This window comes from Triturus cristatus, chromosome 4_1 (genome assembly GCF_964204655.1).
Source record: "Triturus cristatus chromosome 4_1, aTriCri1.1, whole genome shotgun sequence".
In the NCBI taxonomy this organism is placed as follows: Eukaryota; Metazoa; Chordata; class Amphibia; order Caudata; family Salamandridae; genus Triturus; species Triturus cristatus.
The window spans coordinates 796,845,842-796,869,733 of NC_140585.1; the positions used below are offsets into that span (position 1 = coordinate 796,845,842).

The 23,892-nt window shown below is 40.4% G+C and overlaps 1 protein-coding gene across 1 annotated transcript in view; it reads left to right on the forward strand.

The window, feature by feature from the left end:
• Positions 1–23,892, forward strand: part of NDUFA12 (NADH:ubiquinone oxidoreductase subunit A12) — a 278,754-nt gene that overhangs the window by 128,399 nt on the left and 126,463 nt on the right. The window contains exon 3 of the mRNA XM_085650626.1: positions 1,632–1,719. Coding sequence (XP_085506752.1) covers positions 1,632–1,719 — 88 coding nt within the window. The remainder of the gene's footprint in view (positions 1–1,631; positions 1,720–23,892) is intronic.

The window sequence follows — 23,892 nt, forward strand, 5'->3', positions numbered from 1 at the left end:
CTTCTTTAGATTGTCACATAGTGTAGTGGCGTGGGCCATGTATTCATCCTTGAATTGACAGTTCCTTCGGATCCGTAGAAATTGTCCGAAAGGTAAGTTGTCTCGTAAATTTCTCGGTTGATAACTTGAATAGTGCAAGGTTTTGTTCCTGTCTGTTTTCTTTTTGAACAAGGTAGTGGCCAAGCTGTTGTCAGAGGGATAGATTTCTACATCAAGAAACGCAATTTTGGTTTGAGAATGGTTAAGAGTAAATTGTATATCGGCAGTGCGATTATTCAGCCAATGATGGAAATTTTTAAGGTTTTCAAGGGGACCAGTCCAAGTCATGAAAACATCGTCAATGTAACGAGTAGCTTTAATAGAAGGGCAGTTCTAGCACCACAATTGTTTATATATTACAGGCTCAGCTCAACTGCTCCCAGCCCTCCTCCATTAGTGTTCACCATCTTTTTAAAAGAGCCATAATGTCCCGGATGAGCTTTTCCCAGAGACTGGGGAGAAGGGCCCCACTGGAGCTATTAAAAATCTATACCGCCAAGTGTCAGGCGATTGCGCTGTATGGGGCGGGAGTCTGGGGACATGTAGACATTAGTGCCCTTCAGGTGGCAGAAAACACCTTCCTCAGATTCCTTTTAACAACACCGACTAGTACATCAATTTACGCTTCCCACTTGGAACTTGGAATCCCCTATCTGGTGGATTTGATAAGGATCCAACCCTTATTGCTTTGGAGGCGCATCTGGACCTCTGATAAAAATGCCCTAACCCAGGCAATCGTGGTGGACTCAATGACTCTTGATCAATCTTTAAAAATAAAATGGCTTCGGTATGTTAGAAATTTCTTTAAGGATCTTGTTCTGGAGAAATATTACCTTGAACCCAGAGAAATTATTGACATACCAAAGAGAGCGTTGAAACAACTGGCTCTGAGTCATTTAGAGTCCCTGAGGTTGACCTCTGAGTCGACAAAACCCTCGGTCCTTCATGCCAACATGATTCAGTCCACTAATTTTATCCAGCCTTATTTAACATTACAGATTAGTATGTACGATAGAATGTTACTGACAAGATTCAGACTAGACTTTTTTTATAGACTAGTAGCTTTTCCTGAGAGAAATAGGTGGGATTTAATTCTCACTACTTGTCGCTGTGATGAGGAATCAGCACAGTCTAATTTGCATACAATTTTTTTTTTTGTAAATTCCATCATCCACATCGGAAAATTTGGCTACTACCCTTACTAAGACTATGGGGACTTAGACAATGTCGCCCTGCAATGCTACGTCTCCAACTCTTAGAATCTGACCCGGTTTGTTATCATGTACTTAACTTTTTAAAAAGCATTCTGAAGCATAGGAAAAATCTGTAAAATTTACGCTGGATCTAGTCTCAAACGATGCAATGAAATTATATGATTCCTTGTTTTTAATATATATGATTTTGTGTTTGTACGAATTTTATTTTTGTAAGATGATTTTTTTATATGACTTTGTATGATCAAAATGTTCCTTTTATGGTTTTCCAATGTGTAAAGCCGAATAAAGAATATTTATTATTTCTCTTAAATCATTACCGGCGGTGTAATAAATGCTTTTCTGTTTCATCCAATGTCTATTTGTTTGATGTTCAAGGTCGCCATCGATGGGTCGAATACACTAAAGAAATGAATGGAAAATACACTTTCTGGGCGGTGGATGGAAGTATGGTGCCCCCTGAATGGTAAATAAGCTCACTGGTATTATAATCTAAAAGTGTAACTGTGGTCCGCTTTGTACAAACATGGTTTGCTTTGTGTGAAATCAGCATTTACTACATTGCTCAATTTCTGAGATTTTACATATACATCCAAAGGTATATTCACACATTAAGAAGAACTGTTCTTGTTGGATACTTCCGTTAATTCATCTGTCACCTCTTTCATTTCTAAAAAGAGCTCTGCTGTCTGAGGACATTCTGTGTAGTTTAGTTAAGTTTAGGTTAGTTATTGAAATGTGACATAGGTTTGCAAGCATTCATCAACCTGTACACCGAATCAATGTCTACGTATCCTATAAGAAATATTAGTCACAAAATGAATCAGTGGGTTTTCACTTCCATAATCTTTCAATAGCACTAAAATGTTACGCATATTCAGGCTCGGTTTTAAGCCATGTAACTCTAATCTTTAGTTATAAATCCTTGTTTTTATTGCAAGGGAAATAGTGTTTGCTTCCTATCATCCCTGCCATAGTTTTGTGAGATTGTTAAGAATAACTTCGTATCATCTCAGGTGTTATAGAACCAAAGGGCCTTGTGTTAAAGATCTGTGGGGAAACTGGTAGCCCTTGTGACAATTGTCCAGACTCCATTCTTTATTGTGTTTTCTACTTGCCACTCCGCTAGAGTCTCCAGGCAGCTGTTATAGGGGTTTGTTTCTTTTGCATGCACTTTACTTAATATGATTGAATATGATTGGGTTAACAAATGAAAGGGGTGAGTAATGAGTTTGCTTGTTGTCGTACTGTATTATTTCATGACATAATCTTTAACTTGAGATGGTATCCTCCTGGATCTTGTAGTTGGTCTATCATGGAGACCATTCCAAGAAGTACCCATCCTGGAAGAGCTATCGGATGGAATTATAACATCATGATCACTTCTCACAACCACATCCTCATTGTGCATTTGTGTTTCTGGCAGGACAGTACTATTCTCAACTTGCAAGCTTTTCATGTTACCAAAATACTTCACCAATCCGGACATGCTCCATGTATAATCCAATATATGAACAGTTACCACATTTTTCTTAATGGATGTAATACTGAAGGACCCATAAACTAGGTTGCACCCTTTCTCTCCCAACGTGGTTTTCTTTTTAAAACTAGATTCCCCGAACACCCCACCCCCACTCCACTTCTAGCCCTTGGATGAATTTTTTTTATTGTAATTTGTTTGCTGGTCGCGTCTACATTTGTATCTTATTTCTTCTTTGTTCATCCTAATAGTTCCTTTGGTGGCAACTACCCCGGGTTCAACTTGGAAACAAAACAGCCACCCTACCTCTTAATGACTCAAACGGGGATCTTAGCATCACACAGGGGTAGTACACAGGGGTAGTACACAGGGGTAGCGCATCGCCCACCACATTTCCCTTAGAGCCCCTTTGAGTGCAATTCTGGTCTCTATAGCTCTTTGCACACTGGCCTTCACAACTCTGTTCACGTGTTCTGCAAGGCCATTGGCGTGTGGCACATAGAGAGCTGTCTTTTGATGGGTAATACCAAAATCTTTCAGGAATTCTTGCATCTCCTGTGAGTTAAACTGTACCCTATTATTTGTCACCAGATATTTGAGCAACGCTTCACTCACAAACTAATTTTTGAGAAAACCAAACACTTTTCTGGTACATACCGTACTCACACACTTGGTTGACACCCATTTCCAGGTGTAGCCCACCAACAACAACACAAACCTCTCTGTAGGTGGCAAAAACTCAAATGGGCCCATAATATCTAAGCCCAGCTTGGTCTAGGGCTCATCAGGTATAGCAACAGGTGCCAAGGGGACTGGTTTTGTGATTCAGTTTTTGTCATTATAGTCAAATAAGAAACATTCTTTAGTTTTTCACTGCGATTGCAGGAGAAAATTTGCACCGAGGGGCGGTGAGCTGTACTTAAGAAAGGAATACCACATAGATAAAACTTAAAGCAGTGTACCACCCAACCTATGGCTAGGGCTTCCCTTTTAATGCAAGAATAGAGCTGCTCTGCTTTCTTTAGTGCCCTTGAGAAAAAAAGCAACCACTTGTTCATCGCCATCCACTACTTGGGTGAGGAGGGCACCGAGTGGGTAGGATGTGGTTTTTTTTTTTTTTTTTGTGTCAAAGTGACCCAAGGTAGACATTTTGCTGATTTCCATTATCACTGCCTTAAACGTCATAACACACTCTTTTGACCATGCAAACGGAGCTCTCTTTTTCAAAAGCATTCTATTGGGCTCCACAACATTCGCAAACCCTTTTATTAACCTAGAGTAACATTCTGCGAGTCCTAGGGAAGATCTTACCTATTCCTTGTCACTTGGTGTGGAAGCACACACTATGCTATCTGGTAACTCCACTTTATGCTGGTTACCCTCACCTGAGATGAAATGACCCAATTAGGTGAGTGATGTTACTCCTATTTTTCACTGCTAGACTCTTGTCTGATAGTTTCTTTAATACCCTTCTTAACCCTTTCGATGCACATGACGGAGCTGTTCCGTCATGCGAGTCGGTTGCGCTATGCGCATGACGGAACCACTCCGTCATGGCCCCGCCCGCGCACAGAACCTTCAGCACAGCGCGGAAATCCGCGCCGCGCTGAAGGGGTTAATGTGTCCTTATGTTCACTAACGTCCTTACCATAAACAAGAAGATCCTCTTGAAAAACAGAATGTTTGATACCTCTCCTAGGACCGTTTTCATGATCCTCTGAAAACAGGCCAAGGCTAGCCCAAATGGGGTATCCCTACAAACCTATATGTCCCCAGGGGTGTTACAAAAGAGGTTAAGTGTCTTGAATCTTGGTGTAATTGCATCTTGTGGTATGCTGGTGAGAGGTCCAAGACACTGAAAATGTGTGCGCCCTCCAACCTAGTAATGGTTTCTGAGATATTTGGAAGGGGTTGGCGGCCCACCCAAATCCATTTATTGAGAACCCGTAGGTACCCACACACATTCTGATGGACTTTCCCCAATCCTCGGGTGCTAGGACTGCCGACATCAACCACTCCGATGACTCAATCTCTTCAGTTATCTTCATTTCAGGTAACCTGTCTTACTCCTTCTTTAGTGGCTCAAGCATCATGTTGAGAACTTTGAGTACCTTGTGCACACAAGATTTTTCTGCCTCATTAAGCTCAATACGGTGTTCAAAACTTTTATGTAGTTCCAAGTCGTCTTTGAATACCTCTATGAGTTCCTTGTACAAATATTCTCCCCCACCCCAATTATCAACCAGAATGACCTGATCACAAGCATTATGAGCATTGGGATTGAGAATTATCCCCATATCCCGTTTGTGTCTCCATCCCAGCAGATTTTCTCCTCTTTTTGACACATAGATTTTTCCAATAGTCTCTCTATCTTTGAATCCTATTCTCTTGACCACTTATACCACTATATCAATGTTCGTGTCACCATAGCTAATAGGATTGATGTCTGGAGGGAGTAACTCCACTTCCTAATTGTCAAGCTTGTCATCCCACATCCAATTATCGTATAGGGAGAACCAGAGTCTGCTAGTACAATAAACTGCATTCCACCAATGTCAACCTCATACTTGGGCATGATCACCACAACCGCATCTAACTCACCACTATTGTTCAAATTAAGGCCAACAGTTCGTAGTCCCTCTGTCCCATTCTCCTCAGCTTGCACCCTTTCAGCCAATATACGAACCCTAGCTTAATGGCCTTCTAGACCACATTTACAACATGTTGAATTTTTAGCATATCTATTTGGACTACTGTATATCTGTCCATAGATTCCACACCCATAACATTTAAGGTTGTTACCAGGTCTGCCAATTGCCTGACCGCATACATAATGAACAGTGCTTTTGCCGCTGGGGGGTGGGGGGGGAGTGGGAAGGGCTCTTCCTCTTTAATCTGCTGTTTTGCTTTTTGCTTATGTTCTACGGTTATTATTAAACTCAAAGCACACTGCAGTGCATAGTAATCCACGACGCAAGTGGTGATGGTAATGTAAAGTTATGTGATCAATTAATAATCACAACAAAAGGATTATTATAGTGTATTACGTATGCGACAAATGATTGTGTTGTGTACTGATGCAGTGCTTTCAATAAAAAAAGTTTTTTAAAAATAATTTAAGGTTGTGTGTCAGATGAAGCTTCGTTACAGAAGATATTTTAAGAATACTGCCATCCATGTTCTATTGCATTTCGCCCTCAGCGACTTCATGTATACTGATTTGCATTGGAATATTGTCAGATACTGCAATATGATTTTGCATTTACTCTAACCAGCCGGATGTGTTCTCCACTCTTCCACAATAGCAATGGCCTCTTTAAACGAGGGATTACTGGATAGTAATTTTTCTTGTACTCCACTGCTGTTGGTGCACTTTACTACTTGATCCTTCACTAGAGACTCTGTTAGTTCTCCAAATTCACAGGTTCAAGCTAAGGTTTTAAGTGAAGCAATGTAGTTGCCTACTTTTTCATTAGGTTCCTGTGCCTTAGTACTTGGTGTCTTTCCCTTATAACGTTTGTGTTTCAAAATATTGCTCCAACATTTTCATTGACATTTCAAAAACATCAGAGGGTTCTCCATCTCCATTACCAATTGGTTGTTCGTCTATGCTCTCATAAATATTGCAACCCTCTTTACCTAGGTTATGCAACAAAATAGCTTGCTACCTTACTGCGGACATTTTATCCCTACCAAAGTCCGCCAGATATGAGCCAAAGAGTTTCATCAATCGTTTCCACCGAAGCATGGGCTCTCCTTTCTCAGAGAGAAAAGCTGGGGACTGAGACATATTGCTGGCAGACATATTTGTAATAAACATATCACCAAATATTTTAGCTCTTTTCTGTTGTCACTGTAAATGAATTGCTGCTGTAGATCGTTGTTTTTTTTCTTTCTTTTTAAAACGTGTTAAAACACAACTTTCCTCAGTTTTCCTATTTTTATGCTTATTTCTTACGCAGTTAGGTGCACTGCCTCTGTCAGTGCGCAATGTCCCGATTCAAAATGGTGGTGTGCTGCCTCTGTCAATGCACAATGTTTTGATTCAAAATGGCGACCGCACGTCATGCGCGATGTCATAAAAAGTGTCATGACATGAAACATGTTGTGTCTTGCTGCAGTTCTTGTGCCGAGGCAGGCGTGTTAAGCTTCGCTTGCTTGAGCCGCAGAGCGATCGGACTGATAGAGATCAGGGTATCTAAAATATGCCCACTACCACGGATAGAGTAATAACACAGTTACACGCACATACATTCATCATACGCTAGGGCCCATTTCACTAACATACGCTCAAATACTCTACCAGCAATAAACCTGTGGAAAGAAAACACCTAAACACCCTGCATCAATATCAGGTCGATCAGATCTGGTTTAGTGACTGTCCTAATCAATAACATAATCTACACAACATATACAATAATGATCAAAAATATAAACCCAATAATTGACAAGGAAGGAAATTCAACACCATGTTTAAAATTATATTGCTTTATCTAAAATTAGTCAAAGTTAAATCAATCAGAATAAATCATTTCTCATAGTTACCTATTCTAACTAAGTGTCAGAACGGGTCAGGACAAGTCTCTCGGTAAAGTCTTTCAAGACGAAGTCCTCAGCATCGATCCTCAGCAACGCAACCTCACGCGGCAAAGGTAAAATGGCAAGTGGCAAAAGGGTGGCAAGATCCCTCCCTAAGCTAACAGTTTTTATAGTGAAAATTACAATGGAAACTCACATTAAGTTTGCAGAATACACTGAATCACTGAGCAGAGCGAGAAGGAAAGGATGCAACATTGCAACATTTATGAACCTCCGCGCAGGAAAATACACATAGCGAAGACTACGGAACAGGAACCAAGAAAATAAAACATGTATCACATTTAATCCGGCTTCTCCTCGGCCATCGAGCCACAGTTCAGAGTTTCCCTCTAAGGCTCCTTTGTCTTTCGAGTTTGCCAAGGACACTTTCACTTTTTTGGAGAACTCCCAAAAACTGCTGCTGTCCTCATGGAAAGTTTCATAGAAGGACCATGGTCAGTCAACTTCAAGACCATTTCCAGCAGGGGTCTCCCTTGTCACGTCTTTCACATATTCACTCGAGGCCAGGCTCTCAAAATCAGCCATCATGGATTAGGCCTCCATAGGCCACAATAGACCATCTCAATTAAAAGAAATAAAAACAACATTACTACAGCATAATGATTAAACAGTGTTAACCCCACTAATACCCTTATGTGTATGCATTTATCTAGCTTTTGCGACATAAAAAAGCATTAATTCAGACAGCGTTTTGTGCTTAAAATAAACAGCACATAGCAACGTTTAAACATGAAAACTTGCACGTTATTTTTTAGAAAACAAAAACAGCACACACATGCTAACCCTTGTGTAACTTTCTCTTATGTTAAGACAAACGAATTGATTAATAAATACACACTTGCACAAGACAAATAATTAATTTGTTATTTATTAATATTTAATAAAACGCATAGACATACCAGAGCTTCAAAAGCCCCTGAATTTTCTAAATGAAAACTCTGCTCCAGCAATCCCCCCTTTGGTGATTTTATCACCAAATAAACCCACAAAAAAAATTAATGAAAATTTAGTCCCATTTTAGGAGAAATCAGAAATGTCTTTTCCCCTTACACAACATTAAACACTAGTCACTCTTTCATCATCTCTCTTTGTCTCTAAATAAACACTCTCCCTCAATTCTTCTAGTTCAATTTCTTGAGGTTCTCTTTTCAACTTCTTATTTTTCTTTTCCTTATTCAATTTCTTTTTCCCTCCCCTGTTTTTACAACACACACACACCAATCTTATTATTAATAAAGCCACAATTATACAAGACAAGGGAAACAATATTCTACCTAGAATTGTACTACCTATTTTTGCAATAAAATCCTTAACAGCTATCATTTTATTAGCTATTTTAGTCCACAAACTCCCAGCTTCAAGTGGTACTAATTCTTCATGCAAATCAGTAATATTTTTGATATAGACCTTCAGGTCTTTACTTTCATCAGGAATGTAAGTGCAACAATGTTGAACTTTCAATATTCCACAAACTCCACCGTCCTTGGCCAATAGAATATCAAGGGCAAGTCGATTTTGCATAGACATGGCACGTACGGCACTTAATTCCGTATTCACCAAAAGAAACCCTCCTGCGGTATTTGTCGATAAGCGATCAACCACTGTGGACAGTTTCCGAATTCCATAAGCATTTAAAGAAATTCCCACTGCTGGAATCAAAACCCCAAAAATATCACCCACAATTTCAGACCAAGTTTCTCTCTTAAAACGTGTTAATAAGTTAATATCTTCTACATCTCTTATTTTATCTGTATGAAAAATCTTAGGAAAAACCAGGCCCACATAACACGTGCCATACCAATGGTCAGGCAACTTGTAATAAGCCTTGTTCCCACAAACATAATACACTCCTGGAAAAATCGTATCTTCTCCACCTCTGAAACCCCAACCTGTCGCAATGAAGTATGTATCATGGCACTCACTAGTTCCCACAAAATATGTATCATATTGGGATTTCTTTCTGTTAATGCAAAGTTTACCCTTCTGCGGCGCATCTAGAGCTAAAGTTGGACTAGCCCCATTTCTCAACTCTTTTCCCATCTCAATGTCCCAAATTGTCTCACTCACTTCATATTTTCCCCCTTTCTCATGCATGTTCACTCTCCTTTCTTCTACCATATCCAGGAAAGCTCTCTCCTCTTCTTTCAAACTGCAAGTTAAATTATTCTTAAAAATGTAATCTAATGTTAATCCTTTTTCTTCAATAAAAATCTCACCAAAAGTGTTAGCTTCTTTAGCTGGATTCAGCTCTTTGTTCATTGGCAAGTGCCCAAAAATACTATCTCTGTTAGACATCTTATAATTTATTTTCCCTAACAAATAAAAAACACTACTTAAAATACTACAGGAAATACCATATGTAGCTGGTAAATGGTGATAAGTAACACCCTCTGAGACGGATGCAGGTAATTGCATACAGACGTAGCAATCCCTTACTTCCATTGTCTTCACATATTCATATAACAGTTTAGAAAAAACATTACTAGAAAAATTATTAATTGACCTATCTTTGTGTGTGTAAGCATTACTAACTCTAATTGGAATTACTTTTTGTGAATTCTTCTCTACATCTGTCACATTTTCTATATTCATTCCAAACTCTACTCTAAAAGTAACTAATAAAACTAAAACACCCCATAGAAGCATTAATAATCCAGTACAACAGCAGCACATTCTACACCACCTCTTAAAGAAGGCACATCTATTTCTATTATCCTCTATGTTAGCCATATTAGTTTAGCCTCTACTACTCCACTACTGTTTGAACTTCTTCAATTCTTCAGCAATTCTTCATCTTTCAGTTTATCCAAATGATCTCTTCGTTCACTTGATCCAAGTGAATCCTTCCTTCACTCAGTTTGGATACTTGTCATTCTTTACTTCAATTTCTTCAACATCAAATTGTATCAGATCTCCAACATCAAGATCCTCAGTACTCGACTCTTCTCCAATGTCAGTCAAGAGTACTTTCAGAATTTCACCAGTATCTTCCTCAACCACTTCTCTCAAGACCACTTCCGGATTATCTCGAGTCACTGTTTCTTCTTCTCCTCCTTCAGACAGTGCCACATAAGACCATTCCGGTGATCTGTACTTTTGGTTGGGTCTTCTTACTCTTTTTATTTCCACTGGTTCGTTTGACTCCTTTGATTCTTCTCCTTCAACTTTTGAACTTTGACTCGAAACTTCATTCACTTGTTCAGCTTTTGATGAATTTGCTCTTATTACTCTGTATCTCAGCCTCTTAACTCTGTTGTTAGGCCAACGATCTCCTCTTAACACCTTTTTCGGCTTTATTTCTTTATTACTCCTTTCTCCAATCCAAGTTCTCTTTCTCAGAACTCGACCCTCTGTTTGTTCATCCTCATCATCTGTTTCAAGTGCCTCTTGTTTCCGTTTTCCAGCAGTTTTCTTCTTTTCCACAGATTTTTTCACCACTGTTTGAGACTTCCCTACTCCTGTCCCTCCTCGGGTCTCCGACACGCAATCTTCTTGCTGTCTACTTGTCCCTTCACCTAGCTCCTCATGAATGTTCCCTACACCTCCTCGGGGGTCTTCCGCAATCTGTCCCTCTCTATCTTCTTCTAACCCTACTTCTTCAAGTATAATCTCAAGTGGTTCTTCAATCTCTTCCTCTTCTGATGCAGGAGTAATTTCTGTGTGATTTCTTTTTTTCTTTTCTTTTTCCTTCACTGCTGTTTGAAACTTCAGGCTCTCTTACAGAATCTGATCTTCTCTCTGATACTCGCAGTGATTCTCTTGAAGCTCTCTCTGCTTCTTTTCTCACTGATTCCGTATCATCAGTATCTTCATCATCACTGGAATCTGACTCTTCAAAATACTCTTTACCAGTCCCCTCTTTTGGGTTTGGAACTCTCAGAGTATGACTTGCATGTACCCAGTGCTTCACTCCAGCACACTTTACTGCAGTCGTTGTAGTCAGAATAACTTGTCTCGGCCTTCCCCACCTTGGAATCAAGCAATTTCTTCTTCTGTGTACCTTAATCCTCACCCAGTCTCCTGGACTCAGATCATGGGCTTGCTTCTTCTCAAGTGTGGTAGCTTCTTCTCCAAGCTGGTGAAACACAGAATGAACTGCGTCAGCCAGGCCTTTACAGTAATCCAAAATCATGTCATCAGTTATTGTCACCAACTTATTGACAGGCACGAATGCATGGCGCATAGCACGTCCCATGATTATCTCGTGCGGGCTCAAACAAGTAGTTCTATCTGGAGTAGATCTCATTGTCATCAGAACTAAAGGCAAAACATCTGGCCATTTCATGCCAGTGGCTAAGCACATCTTTCCAATCCTATTCTTGATTGTGCCATTAATCTGCTCAACCACACCAGAAGCCTCTGGTCGGTATGCACAATGTAGCTTCTGCTGTATTTTCAATGCTTCACAAATCAAACCCATGAGCTCATTCTGAAAGTGTCAACCTCTATCAGACTCAACTGTAACTGGAAACCCATACCTAGGAATCAACTCCCTTAACAGTAACTTTGCCACTGTTAATCCATCATTTCTTCTAGTCGGGTAAGCTTCCACCCACCTTGAAAACAAACAGACTACCACTAGAACATACCTCAGTCTGTTCACTTGGGGCATTTCAATGAAATCAATTTGCATTCTTGTAAAAGGACCTCCTTCTCTGCCTATTGTTCCCAGACTCACCACTGTCTTTTTCCCAGTGTTAAATTGCTGACAAACTAAACACCTCTGACAGATGCTCTCTGCAATTGTCCTGAACTTTGCATTGTACCAGGTCTGCTTAAACGACCTAACCATCGCGTCTCTTCCCAAATGTCCCTGGCCATGATACATCCTTGCCATTGACGACAAAATAGAGTTAGGCATCACTGGTCTGCCATCTCTGTAGACCCAAACATGGTCTGTTTCTCTTGGAGCACATCCTGCCTTAATCCAATCTTGTTTCTCCTCATCTCCTGCCTCATCTTGTAACTGCTTCACTTCATCCCAAGTTTCTAGGACATTAGTAAACATCACAGAAAGAAAAGCCGATCCCGTACTCTTGGAAAGGTGCGGAAATCGTCCCAATATATAAAAAAGGGGATAAATCGTTGGCTTGTAATTATAGACCCATTAGCCTGATAGATGCTTTACAAAAGATTTTGGGCAGGCTGGTCTTGGGCAAAATCCAGACCTGGATGGAATCAAGTAATGTGCTAAGTCCATTGCAGGCGGGGTTTCGCCCTAAAACCAGCACTATAGACCAGGTCTTTAGGTTTATTGTCCTCTATTGGAGGACAGTGGTCCTGGAAAAAGGGGTTCTGTATGCTGTGTTCGTCGACCTGCGGGCGGCCTACGACTTGGTCCCACGTGACAAGCTGTGGCAAGTGCTGGAGGGTTTGGGGATGGCTCCGGAGTTATTGGCATTGGTCGTCCGCCTACATGAGGGCAATTTTGCTCGGGTCCGGTGGGGAAGGCAGGGCGAGGTTACGGAGTCTTTCCCCGTGGAGCGAGGAGTGCGGCAAGGCTGTGTCTTGGCACCGACCTTGTTCTCGCTCTTCGTGAACGGGGTGGCCGAGTTCCTCTCCCGGGTCCCCTCAGATGCTCCAGCAATGGCCGGTACCCGCATTCCTGTCCTCATGTTCGCGGACGACACTCTGCTGATTTCGAAAACCCCGAGTGGCCTACAGCTGACCCTCCGGCGCTTTGAAGAATTCTGCTTGCTACGTGGTTTGGAGATTAACGTCTCCAAGACCAAGTTTATGGTTTTAAATGGCCCGAACCCGTGTAGATCGTATAAACCCTTCAGTAGCGTAATTGTAATGAATGGCTCCCCCCTGGAACAGGTGGATGCCTTCACCTATTTGGGAGTAACATTACAGAAGAATATGTACTGGAAAAGCCAAATAGACTCTTCTATTTTGAAGTTTAAACAGCAGACAGGTTTCCTTCTAAAAAGATTCAAAACCTCGCGGACCCAGCCAATAGCCCCACTCCTTGAGGTCTATACGATGAAGGTACGTAGCTCATCCTTATATGGTTCTGAGCTATGGGGATATGGAAGTAACCCAAAGCGATTGAACGCCATGGAGAGCGAGTTTATAAGGAAAGTCGTTGGCGTACCGCAAAGTACTCCTTTGTTACCCCTCTTCTGGGACCTAGGTTTGAAAACCATACAAGACACTGCCAATTTGCGACCATTGCTTTATTGGCGTAGGATCTGGTCAACTGAGGAGCTAAAGCATTATGCGTTGGGCCTAAAAGAAATAATGGAGAAAGATCACTTCCATAGAATAGACTGGTTGAGGTCCATTAAGGTGTTACTCTACAGATTGGGTTGGAACAACCTTTGGGATGATCCCCTAAATGCTGTTTTCCCCTCAAAGGAAATTGTCAAAACCAAGTACTGGGAATTTATTGCCATTGAATCTGCTGCAAAGGGGTGTACTTCCCAGCTAACAGCTAGATTCCTAGAGATCAAGGCTCATCCCAGTCAGGAACGTTATTGGGATTTGATAGTAGCACCAACTGATCGCAAACTTTATTTTCAGTTTAGGTTAGGCACTCTCCCTATTACTTCATTTACATCAAAATGGACAAAAGGGTCCTCGGACAAATGTCCAAAATGTAGGGACAAGATCGAATCTTTGAGCCACTTTGTTTTCTTCTGTCCCCTTTATGAGCTCCCACGGAAAAAATGGGTATTACCTGTCTGTCGCCTCTTAGGCACCCGAAGACATGTAGAGGCATTAAGAATCTTGTGTTCTGATCCAAGCCCACTAATTGCAATTGCAATGGCAAAGTACATAAAGTGGGCTTGGATAATACGTTCCAGACAGACAAATATCAAAAGTGCCAATTTAGTAGCGCTGATTTGAAGTCATGTATAATGTATCTTTTATCTTTTAATTTCGGATTTATCTGTTTAATTTAAATTAAACTAGGAAGTTTTTTTTTTATTAACTGTTTCACTAGATATCATTGTTGTTTATTTAAATTGATGTTTAGTACAGGTGTAAGTCCGAAAATTATGTGTCTATGGAAATATGTTATGTATTGTCTTAACTTATGTTTTAGCATGTGTATGTAGCTGGCCAATGTATGATACTTTCATGACTTAATTGACGAATAAAGTTTATTTAAATCGAAAAGACATTTCCCTCTCTCTTTCCCTGTTAATGGACTGATTGGTCTTGGCACAATACTGTGCAACATCATTTGCGTACCTATTTCCAATCGTTATAAAATCTTCCCCTGGACCATGGGCAGCACATTTTACAACTGCTAACTCTTTAGGCAGCTGTATCGCCTCAAGCAATTTTCCAATCATTTCAGCATTCTTTATTGGAGTTCCACTCGATGTCAAGAAACCTCTTTGTAGCCAAAGTTGGCCAAAATCATGCACCACTCCAAATCCATACTGACTATCAGTCAACACAGTCGTCCTCAAATCTTTCCCAATCTCACAAGCTTTTGTCAATGCTATTAATTCAGCAACTTGCGCAGATTTCACTCCTTTCAATGGTGATGCTTCCATGACCTCTGAAACTTTGCACACCGCATATGCTGCACATAGCACACCATCATCATTCCTCAAGCATGATCCATCCACAAACAACACATGGTCATTCTCAGGTAAGGGAATATCCCTTATGTCTGGTCTTGGTTTTGTACAGTACTCAAGCACATCCAAACAATCATGATCATCTTCCATTTTTATACCCACATTTTCAATATCCGGCAAGAGTGTCGCTGGATTCACATTCACACATCTCTCAAGAGTCACATTTGATGCTCCCAGAATCACTTTTTCGTACTTAGTCAATCGACTATGTGACATGTACTGAGTTCTGCTTCTTGTCAAAAGAATTGCCACATTGTGAGGTACGAATACCCTTACAGGATATCCCATTATGATTCCCTCACTTTGTTCCAGACTTCTGCATGTTGCAGCCACAGATTTCAGACAACCTGGTAAACCCACAGCTACAGGGTCAAGTGTTGATGAGAAGTACGCAATAGGCCTTCTCAATTGTCCATGTTTCTGGATTAACACTGAAAGTGCACATCCATTTCTCTCGCTGCAGTACAGCTCGAATTCTTTCTCATAGTCAGGCATACCCAAAGCTGGAGCCTCACACATTTTACTTTTGAGCTCTTCAAATGCTGCCAATTGTTCTGCATCTAGATCCAATGGATCTGTCATTTCACTTTTTGTCAGCTTAATCAGTGGCTTTGCTATCAGGGAAAAATTAATTATCCACTGACGACAATAACCCACCATACCCAGGAACATTCTCACTTCTCTCTGGGTCTTTGGAGCTTTCATTTCTCTGATTATTCTGATCCTGTCAGTAGTTACCTTTCTCAGACCTTTTTCAATATTGTGTCCAAGATAATGCACCTCTTTCTTGCAAAATTGCAATTTGGCTGGAGATACCTTTAACCCTCCATCTGCCAGATGATTCAGTAAAGCTATGGTATCCACTTCACAAGCTTCACGTGTCTTTGATGCCACCAATAGGTCATCAATGTACTGCACTAATACTGAATTTTCGGGCATGATCAAACTTTCCAACGATTTCTTCAATAACTGATTGAATATCGAAGGACTTTCTGTATACCCCTGTGGGATTCGACACCATGCTAAGATACGCTGGCCAAACCTAAATGCAAAAATCGGCTGGCTGTCATGATGCAATGGAATTGAAAAGAACGCATGACACAAATCAATCACTGTATACCACTCAGCATCATGTGGAATTTGATACAGAATCACTGATGGATTTGGCACAATAGGACAACATGCCACCACAATTTGATTAACTTTTCTCAGATCCTGTACGATCCTAAATTTCCCATTGGGCTTTTTCAGTCCCATTATCGGTGAATTACACGGACTACTCAGTAGTTCTCTCAGAACTCCCTGCTGAATCATTTTCTCAATTATAGGAGTTATCCCTTCAATTATTTCTGGTGTCATTTTGTACTGAGGAATGTTAGGATATGTAATTCCCTCTTTCACTGCAATTTTCACTGGATCTACATTATTCATCAATCCTACATCCTCTCCTGTAAAATCCCAAACTGCTCTTTTCACTGTGTCTCTCAGCTCTTGAGGCAAATCCTCCGGATTAAACACAGCAAATGCACCAATTAACTCACTTTCTCTATTTTCTAGAGTCATTCGGTACAAAACATCATCATCTGGTGTCTCAAAAGCTATTCCATCTGGTGTACAAAAAATTGTGCAATTCATCTTACACAATAAGTCCCTACCTAACAGGTTCACTGGACTCGTGTCACAGACAATAAATCTGTGCATGTCTGAAAATTTCCCTATCTGTACTCTTACTGGTTCAGTAAGACGTGTTCTGATTTCTGTATTGGCTACACCAACTACTTGGATTGCTTCATCCGAGAGAGGAAGATTTTTAACATCTGTTGACCTGACAGTTGATCTTGTCGCACCTGTGTCTACCAAAAAGTAACACTCTCTTCATTTATTTTCCCATCCACAAATGGTCCTGCCTGGTCTATTTCTAGAGTTGCACCAAGTATGCACTCCTCCTCCTCTCTTCGGCACCGTCAATAATCACCCTCAGACTCACTCCCTTCACTCTTTAACAAGTACTGTTGTACTTTGTTAGAACGTCTTGGTTTGTTTACCTGCTCATCATTGTAGAATCCTGAGTCCTGATTATATTTTTGTACCCCTCTATTCTGCGGCAAGGGCGGTTTTGGCTCTTGACTCTGCTGTCTCACAACTTTCTGTTGTTGCTGTTGATTATTCCCTTCGTTCTGGTTCTGCACCTGTTGATTTAAATGTTTACTCTCATTACTCACTAATGGTGGATTAGGACATTCAGATCTCCAATGTCCCAGCTGGCCACAGTTGTGCCAAGGAAACTTTTTCTTTGCTTCCTCAAGACTTCCTTTCCCTTTTCCTGCATATCTGGGTCTATTTCCTGCATTATTTCCTGGATTATTCGCTTGTTCCACTAACTGTGCTTCCTGTCTTTCTGCAACTTTCACCTGTGCCCACATTGCTTTTTCTTTCAGCGTTCTTTGTTTTGCTTCAATTTCATCACTGAAATATTTTGCATGTCTCAGGATCTCATCTACTTGTTTAAAAGCCAGTATCAGCCTCTCGTAAAAAGCATGAACTGATTCTTTTGCTTCCTGTTGTGTTCGATCTATCTTAACCCAGTCTGTCTCTTTTGGAGGAACTTTACTCTTCAGGTATACCATCACCTGATCATACTTCCTCATTACTTCTGGATCTGGTGCCCCTGTTCTTGGATCTCTCGGATACTCCTCAGTAGGCCAACTCACAACTATTTTACACTCAGTCCACAAGTCTGCTGGAACAATTATATCAAACAGACTATTCAGGTCAACCCACAGCACTTTTGACAATTTCACAAACCTATCTACCTGCCTATACCACTCGACGGGCTTTTCTCTCAATCGAGGGAAATCATTCGTAAATGATAAAATATCCTGTCTGGTCCATGGAACATGTACATATCCTCCTCCAGGTATTTCTCTCATAGGATAATTATCCACTGGTTTCTCCTTTTCTCTCACTGGAAATGCTGAATAAGTTGTTCTATCTACAGATTCCTCTCTTTTCTTATACCACCTATCCTTCCACTTTTCAACATCACCCCATCTTCGCAGTAATGCCACCATTTCTTTAATCTGTCCTGTTCTACCAGAAGCATTCAAATTTTCAATATCCTTCTCTGTAAAATCCATCCTGTAAGTTCTCTGTAAAGCTTTCACTTTATCTATGTCAACTCCTTGTTCATTTGCTATTGCTCTTAGCCTGTCATGTGTATTCCTTGCTCTCCAGGTAACACTTTTGCACATAAACAACAGCTCACCATCATGATGACTCTTCAGGATTTCTACTGGAACTGTTCCTGTCACAAGCTCTTCTAATTCTATACGTAACCTAGCCACATCAATAACTTGTGAATCCTTATCCTTTTTCTGAAGAACCTTCATCCAATCATTCAAATCATCAACTATTATTTCAGCAGTTTTTCTCACTGGAACCACTCTTTTCTGCGGTTCTAAAATTGGCATCCCTGAACAACCAGGTTCACTAGTATCCAATAGTTCACTACATGTGTCATGTCTTGTTTGTCTCAGGTCACTTCTTTCTGCTCTTTTATCTGAATCTCCTGAAGGACCAACTGAATTTGTCAGATTATTCCCAACATATGGAATCACTAGTCCATTCTCACCTGCTCTCTGTTTGTCAAACACAGGCATAACTGGACCTATTGTTACAGGCACCGTAACGGCTTCCAGATTCTTCGTTAACTCCCTAATTTTCTCAGTCAATTCTGTTGTCGTTTTTGCTAATTTTCTGGCATTTTCCTCACTACTTCGATTCTCTCTCTCCCTGAAAGAACTACTACTTCTTGATTCAGGTGTCACTTTTTCAATAATACAGACTGTATCTCTTATCGGAGAAACAACTGGTGTACTCTCATCTGGTTCTGGTCTATATGGAGGTGGTCTCTTGTAAATCATGTCATTTAAGACCTCATCATCATACTCATTAACTCCAACTGCTCCCTCTTCAATTGTTCTCATAGGATATAATCCCTCTGACATATTAACATCTCGCCATCTTTTCATCCGATCATGATGTGTCTCACGATCATGTCTCCTCCCAAACATGTTCCTGTAATACCCTCCAGACCTTTGCTTTTCTCGCTCATGAACTTCCTCTTCCCATTCCACTAAAGCCTCGAACTGTGTAGGTCTCGGCTTCGGGTCCAGACGTACCATCTTTTCCCGTAAATTTCTCAACACGGCCAAATTAAATGAACCATGTTCTGGAAATGCTAGAACACCATCTTCTTTAGTATACCTAACCCAATTCTGCAACCATAAACAGGTATGTAATCCATATTTCGCAACCATGAAGGATGCAGGTGTTTTCGCTGGAGGTAGCAACTCACCCTCTCTCGTTTTAACCTCTTTATCCTTAGTAAACCACTTTTTAACTTTCCCAAAGAATGTTTTTTTCTTTTTCTCCTCTTGATAATACATTTTAGCGCTTACTAAAACTCTCTACTCTCTCCGTATTATAAATATACAATACGAGCTTCTCAACCAATAGCAGCGCGACTCACACTAACGCACCAATCCTGGAGCGTCTACGTCACTAAACAGCCCTTCCAATCCCTGCGCGACTCACACCAACGCACCAATCCTAGCGCGAACCCTATTCTGATCCACTATCCAATCAGAGCGCGGACTTTCTGACGTCAACAGTCGCTGCACTTTGTCTCTGTCTTCTGTCACTCGTCTACCCCTCCTTTACAAAATCTCTCAGTAGACTTCGTGTCAAGATTTCTACAAAATCTATTAGTTACAACATAAAAACATCTCCATTGTCTGCTTCGCTAACCACAGAATAGTAAAAGAGAGTCTATTTTCATAAGAAACCTTTCATTGACACAGTAGCACTTCTTCTACTCTGCCCTACTAACATACATTCATTAACTGTTTCCTCTAGGACTTGTCCAAAGAGTCTTACAATCAACTAAATGTACAAACTTTCACGCACATTCATGCAAAAAAAAATATAGTACATGCACACAGAATCCTGTTTTCGGGAAACAGCGCACAATCTGTCCCACTACAGAATTATAACATACATTAACTAAGCAACTTCGCCCAGTTCCTCAAACAAGCTCAGAGAATACCTATTACTCCTCCCGCGATAAGCTTTAACGGAAATCCTTACGGATCCCTGGGACTTAAGACCAGAGTTTCAAAGATAACCTTCACTACGATACACACTCCTTACACACCAGAAATATATTCTAATAGTAACATACGACAATGTCACTGATTCCGAACCCAGACAATGTGAACGCGCAACTTCAATTGTCACACGTTATTCCTTACAATCCCGTCTTTCCCGAGAGCAGCATATACTTCCCTCTGCCCTACTACGGAACTGCTACAACAGCTTCCAAGTTCCAGAAGCACTACATTTAACTCAACATGACGACTTCAACATATAATATTAGTACATATACCAATATTGACAAAATAAAATCAATAATCAATAAGCCAATGTACAAGCAATCTTATCAGATCAAGACAACCATCTAAAACCATCCTCTGCTACCAGGAAATTGATAGAGATCAGGGTATCTAAAATATGCCCACTACCACGGATAGAGTAATAACACAGTTACACGCACATACATTCATCATACTCTAGGGCCCATTTCACTAACATACGCTCAAATACTCTACCAGCAATAAACCTGTGGAAAGAAAACACCTAAACACCCTGCATCAATATCAGGTCGATCAGATCTGGTTTAGTGACTGTCCTAATCAATAACATAATCTACACAACATATACAATAATGATCAAAAATATAAACCCAATAATTGACAAGGAAGGAAATTCAACACCATGTTTAAAATTATATTGCTTTATCTAAAATTAGTCAAAGTTAAATCAATCAGAATAAATCATTTCTCATAGTTACCTATTCTAACTAAGTGTCAGAACGGGTCAGGACAAGTCTCTCGGTAAAGTCTTTCAAGACGAAGTCCTCAGCATCGATCCTCAGCAACGCAACCTCACGCGGCAAAGGTAAAATGGCAAGTGGCAAAAGGGTGGCAAGATCCCTCCCTAAGCTAACAGTTTTTATAGTGAAAATTACAATGGAAACTCACATTAAGTTTGCAAAATACACTGAATCACTGAGCAGAGCGAGAAGGAAAGGATGCAACATTGCAACATTTATGAACCTCCGCTCAGGAAAATACACATAGCGAAGACTACGGAACAGGAACCAAGAAAATAAAACATGTATCACATTTAATCCGGCTTCTCCTCGGCCATCGAGCCACAGTTCAGAGTTTCCCTCTAAGGCTCCTTTGTCTTTCGAGTTTGCCAAGGACACTTTCACTTTTTTGGAGAACTCCCAAAAACTGCTGCTGTCCTCATGGAAAGTTTCATAGAAGGACCATGGTCAGTCAACTTCAAGACCATTTCCAGCAGGGGTCTCCCTTGTCACGTCTTTCACATATTCACTCGAGGCCAGGCTCTCAAAATCAGCCATCATGGATTAGGCCTCCATAGGCCAAAATAGACCATCTCAATTAAAAGAAATAAAAACAACATTACTACAGCATAATGATTAAACAGTGTTAACCCCACTAATACCCTTATGTGTATGCATTTATCTAGCTTTTGCGACATAAAAAAGCATTAATTCAGACAGCGTTTTGTGCTTAAAATAAACAGCACATAGCAACGTTTAAACATGAAAACTTGCACGTTATTTTTTAGAAAACAAAAACAGCACACACATGCTAACCCTTGTGTAACTTTCTCTTATGTTAAGACAAACGAATTGATTAATAAATACACACTTGCACAAGACAAATAATTAATTTGTTATTTATTAATATTTAATAAAACGCATAGACATACCAGAGCTTCAAAAGCCCCTGAATTTTCTAAATGAAAACTCTGCTCCAGCAGGACGATACCAACTCGCACAGAGTCAAGCATTTGGAATCTAGCTCGTTCAAACCTCTGAGTGCTCAAGCATTCATCTTGAAAGTATAATATTCAAACAATACCTTCTGTTTATATGATGCCAAATCCTTTTAACTCTTTTATTGCCAAGACCACAAATGTCATATTTGTTTCCCGTGATTTCAGTGACAGTTTCCAGTGAATTTTAGGATAAAGTCACGCATGGGTCCTCAGCGGAGTTGGTGTGAGCTTGTCTACATTTAAGGATCGCTGATCGCCAGTGTTAAGATGCAGAGGCTGTAGTATTTTCAAAAGGCGTTTATTGCATAAATGCAGCACCATCAACAATGTCAGTAGTCCAGCACAACTCCATTGTCCAACTGTCTCCCTTTAGAACTTCCCCCCTGGAGACTGTCCACGTTCGTACTTACCTACAATTAAAGGAACCCCAATACATTTAAAGCCACAACGCATTTGTTACCGTGTAGCCTCTTCTGTAAGTAAGTAGCAGGTAGCTGTATGAAAGATGGCTGTGATTGGCAAGGCACTGGATACATTGCTTCAAAGAATCCAAATAGAAGAAGCCCATATGGCTTATTTACATACTATTCTGGCTGTATAGTAGGGTTTGCAGCAGTTCTGCATTGCCAAGAAACGTGTGGTTCTCGTTGCACTCTACAAAAACTACTACTAGAAAAAGAATGAAGGAGAAAGAGTTTTATTATATCCAGTTATTGGTGAATCTCATTGCATGAGGTCGCAGAATCAATGGCTCGAACCTCCTATGCTTAACCCTGTGTGACTGTCATCTTCTCTTAGTGCCGAAGGATGTCGTAGGAGAAACATACTTCCGTAGTAACAGCAGCGAAAGACGCACACGTCTTGCATTTTCTGAAGCGTATTCTTACTCTTTTCCCAAATGGACTATTTTTTCTACCTACACCTTGGCCTACCAGCTTAGTCTTTGAAGCCATTTCAGCTCATTTCTAACTCCCTTATGTCAACCTTTCAGATTTACTATTTTCTTTAATTTTGCTTCCTTATTACAGTATTAAAATAAGTTAATAGCCTTTCACATTGTTATCTGTCTGCCATGATTTCTGTTGACTTTCAGCACGTTTAACCAACAGTTTTCACTGATATCTCTCGTTCTTCCTATGCTTAATTTATACTATTTGTTTCCTCCATGCACTTAAAAATATAATCATATGCCCATTGCATTTCTTTCCGCATCCATTCTCTGGTTTAATTGTGGCTTAAAACATAATTTGTACTTGTATTCCTTTTCCTATGGTTTATTGCATAATGATGTCATCTCCTATGCAGATTTGTACGCACTCTTATCACCTGTTTCCTTACAATGGGGTAGAACTACCCTGCCCAGGGCTCCGGGGGGAAAACCAGTGAAACTGTGCCTCTCTAATATGGAAGCTATGATTTAGCATGGACGCGGGGGTTCAGGAGTCCTGCTGCTCCTGTCATCAAGCCACCTCAGTAATCTCTTTACAATGCCCTTTCATTCATAATCCTATTTCTTTACATTCATGTACTGGAAAAGGTCGGGGAGCAGCCAGAGCTGTTCCTTTTCATTCACCACTATGTCGGTTTCCTAGCAACTGTTTTCTCATTATCAGAATGACCCTTTCATCATTAGTAAATCATTTTCTGTAATTTCATCTGGTTCATAAATGAAAATGTCTCTTAGGTGTCTGTCTGCAGCAGTGAGAGAGCTTGCAGCCGATCACTGTAGCCACTGTACTGTGTATATTTACAAATCTACTAATAACTCGAACATGTCACACCCAGCAGCAACGTGAAAGGCTGATTCTAAAAGATTATGTTGTTGTGTACTTAAACTGCTTTCTGTTTTATGGAAAACATTATTTATACACAATGACCTGTCCCGAGTTGGCCATGGTTTATCTTGTGAAGTATTAGTTGTTCCTTTTGTAGCCACGTGTCCTAATTCCCAATCAGCTTGGGAGCTTTTCTCGGAGTGATGCTCTACCGTATTGGTTTTCACCAGTTCCCCTTATCCCGTGGTAAGAGC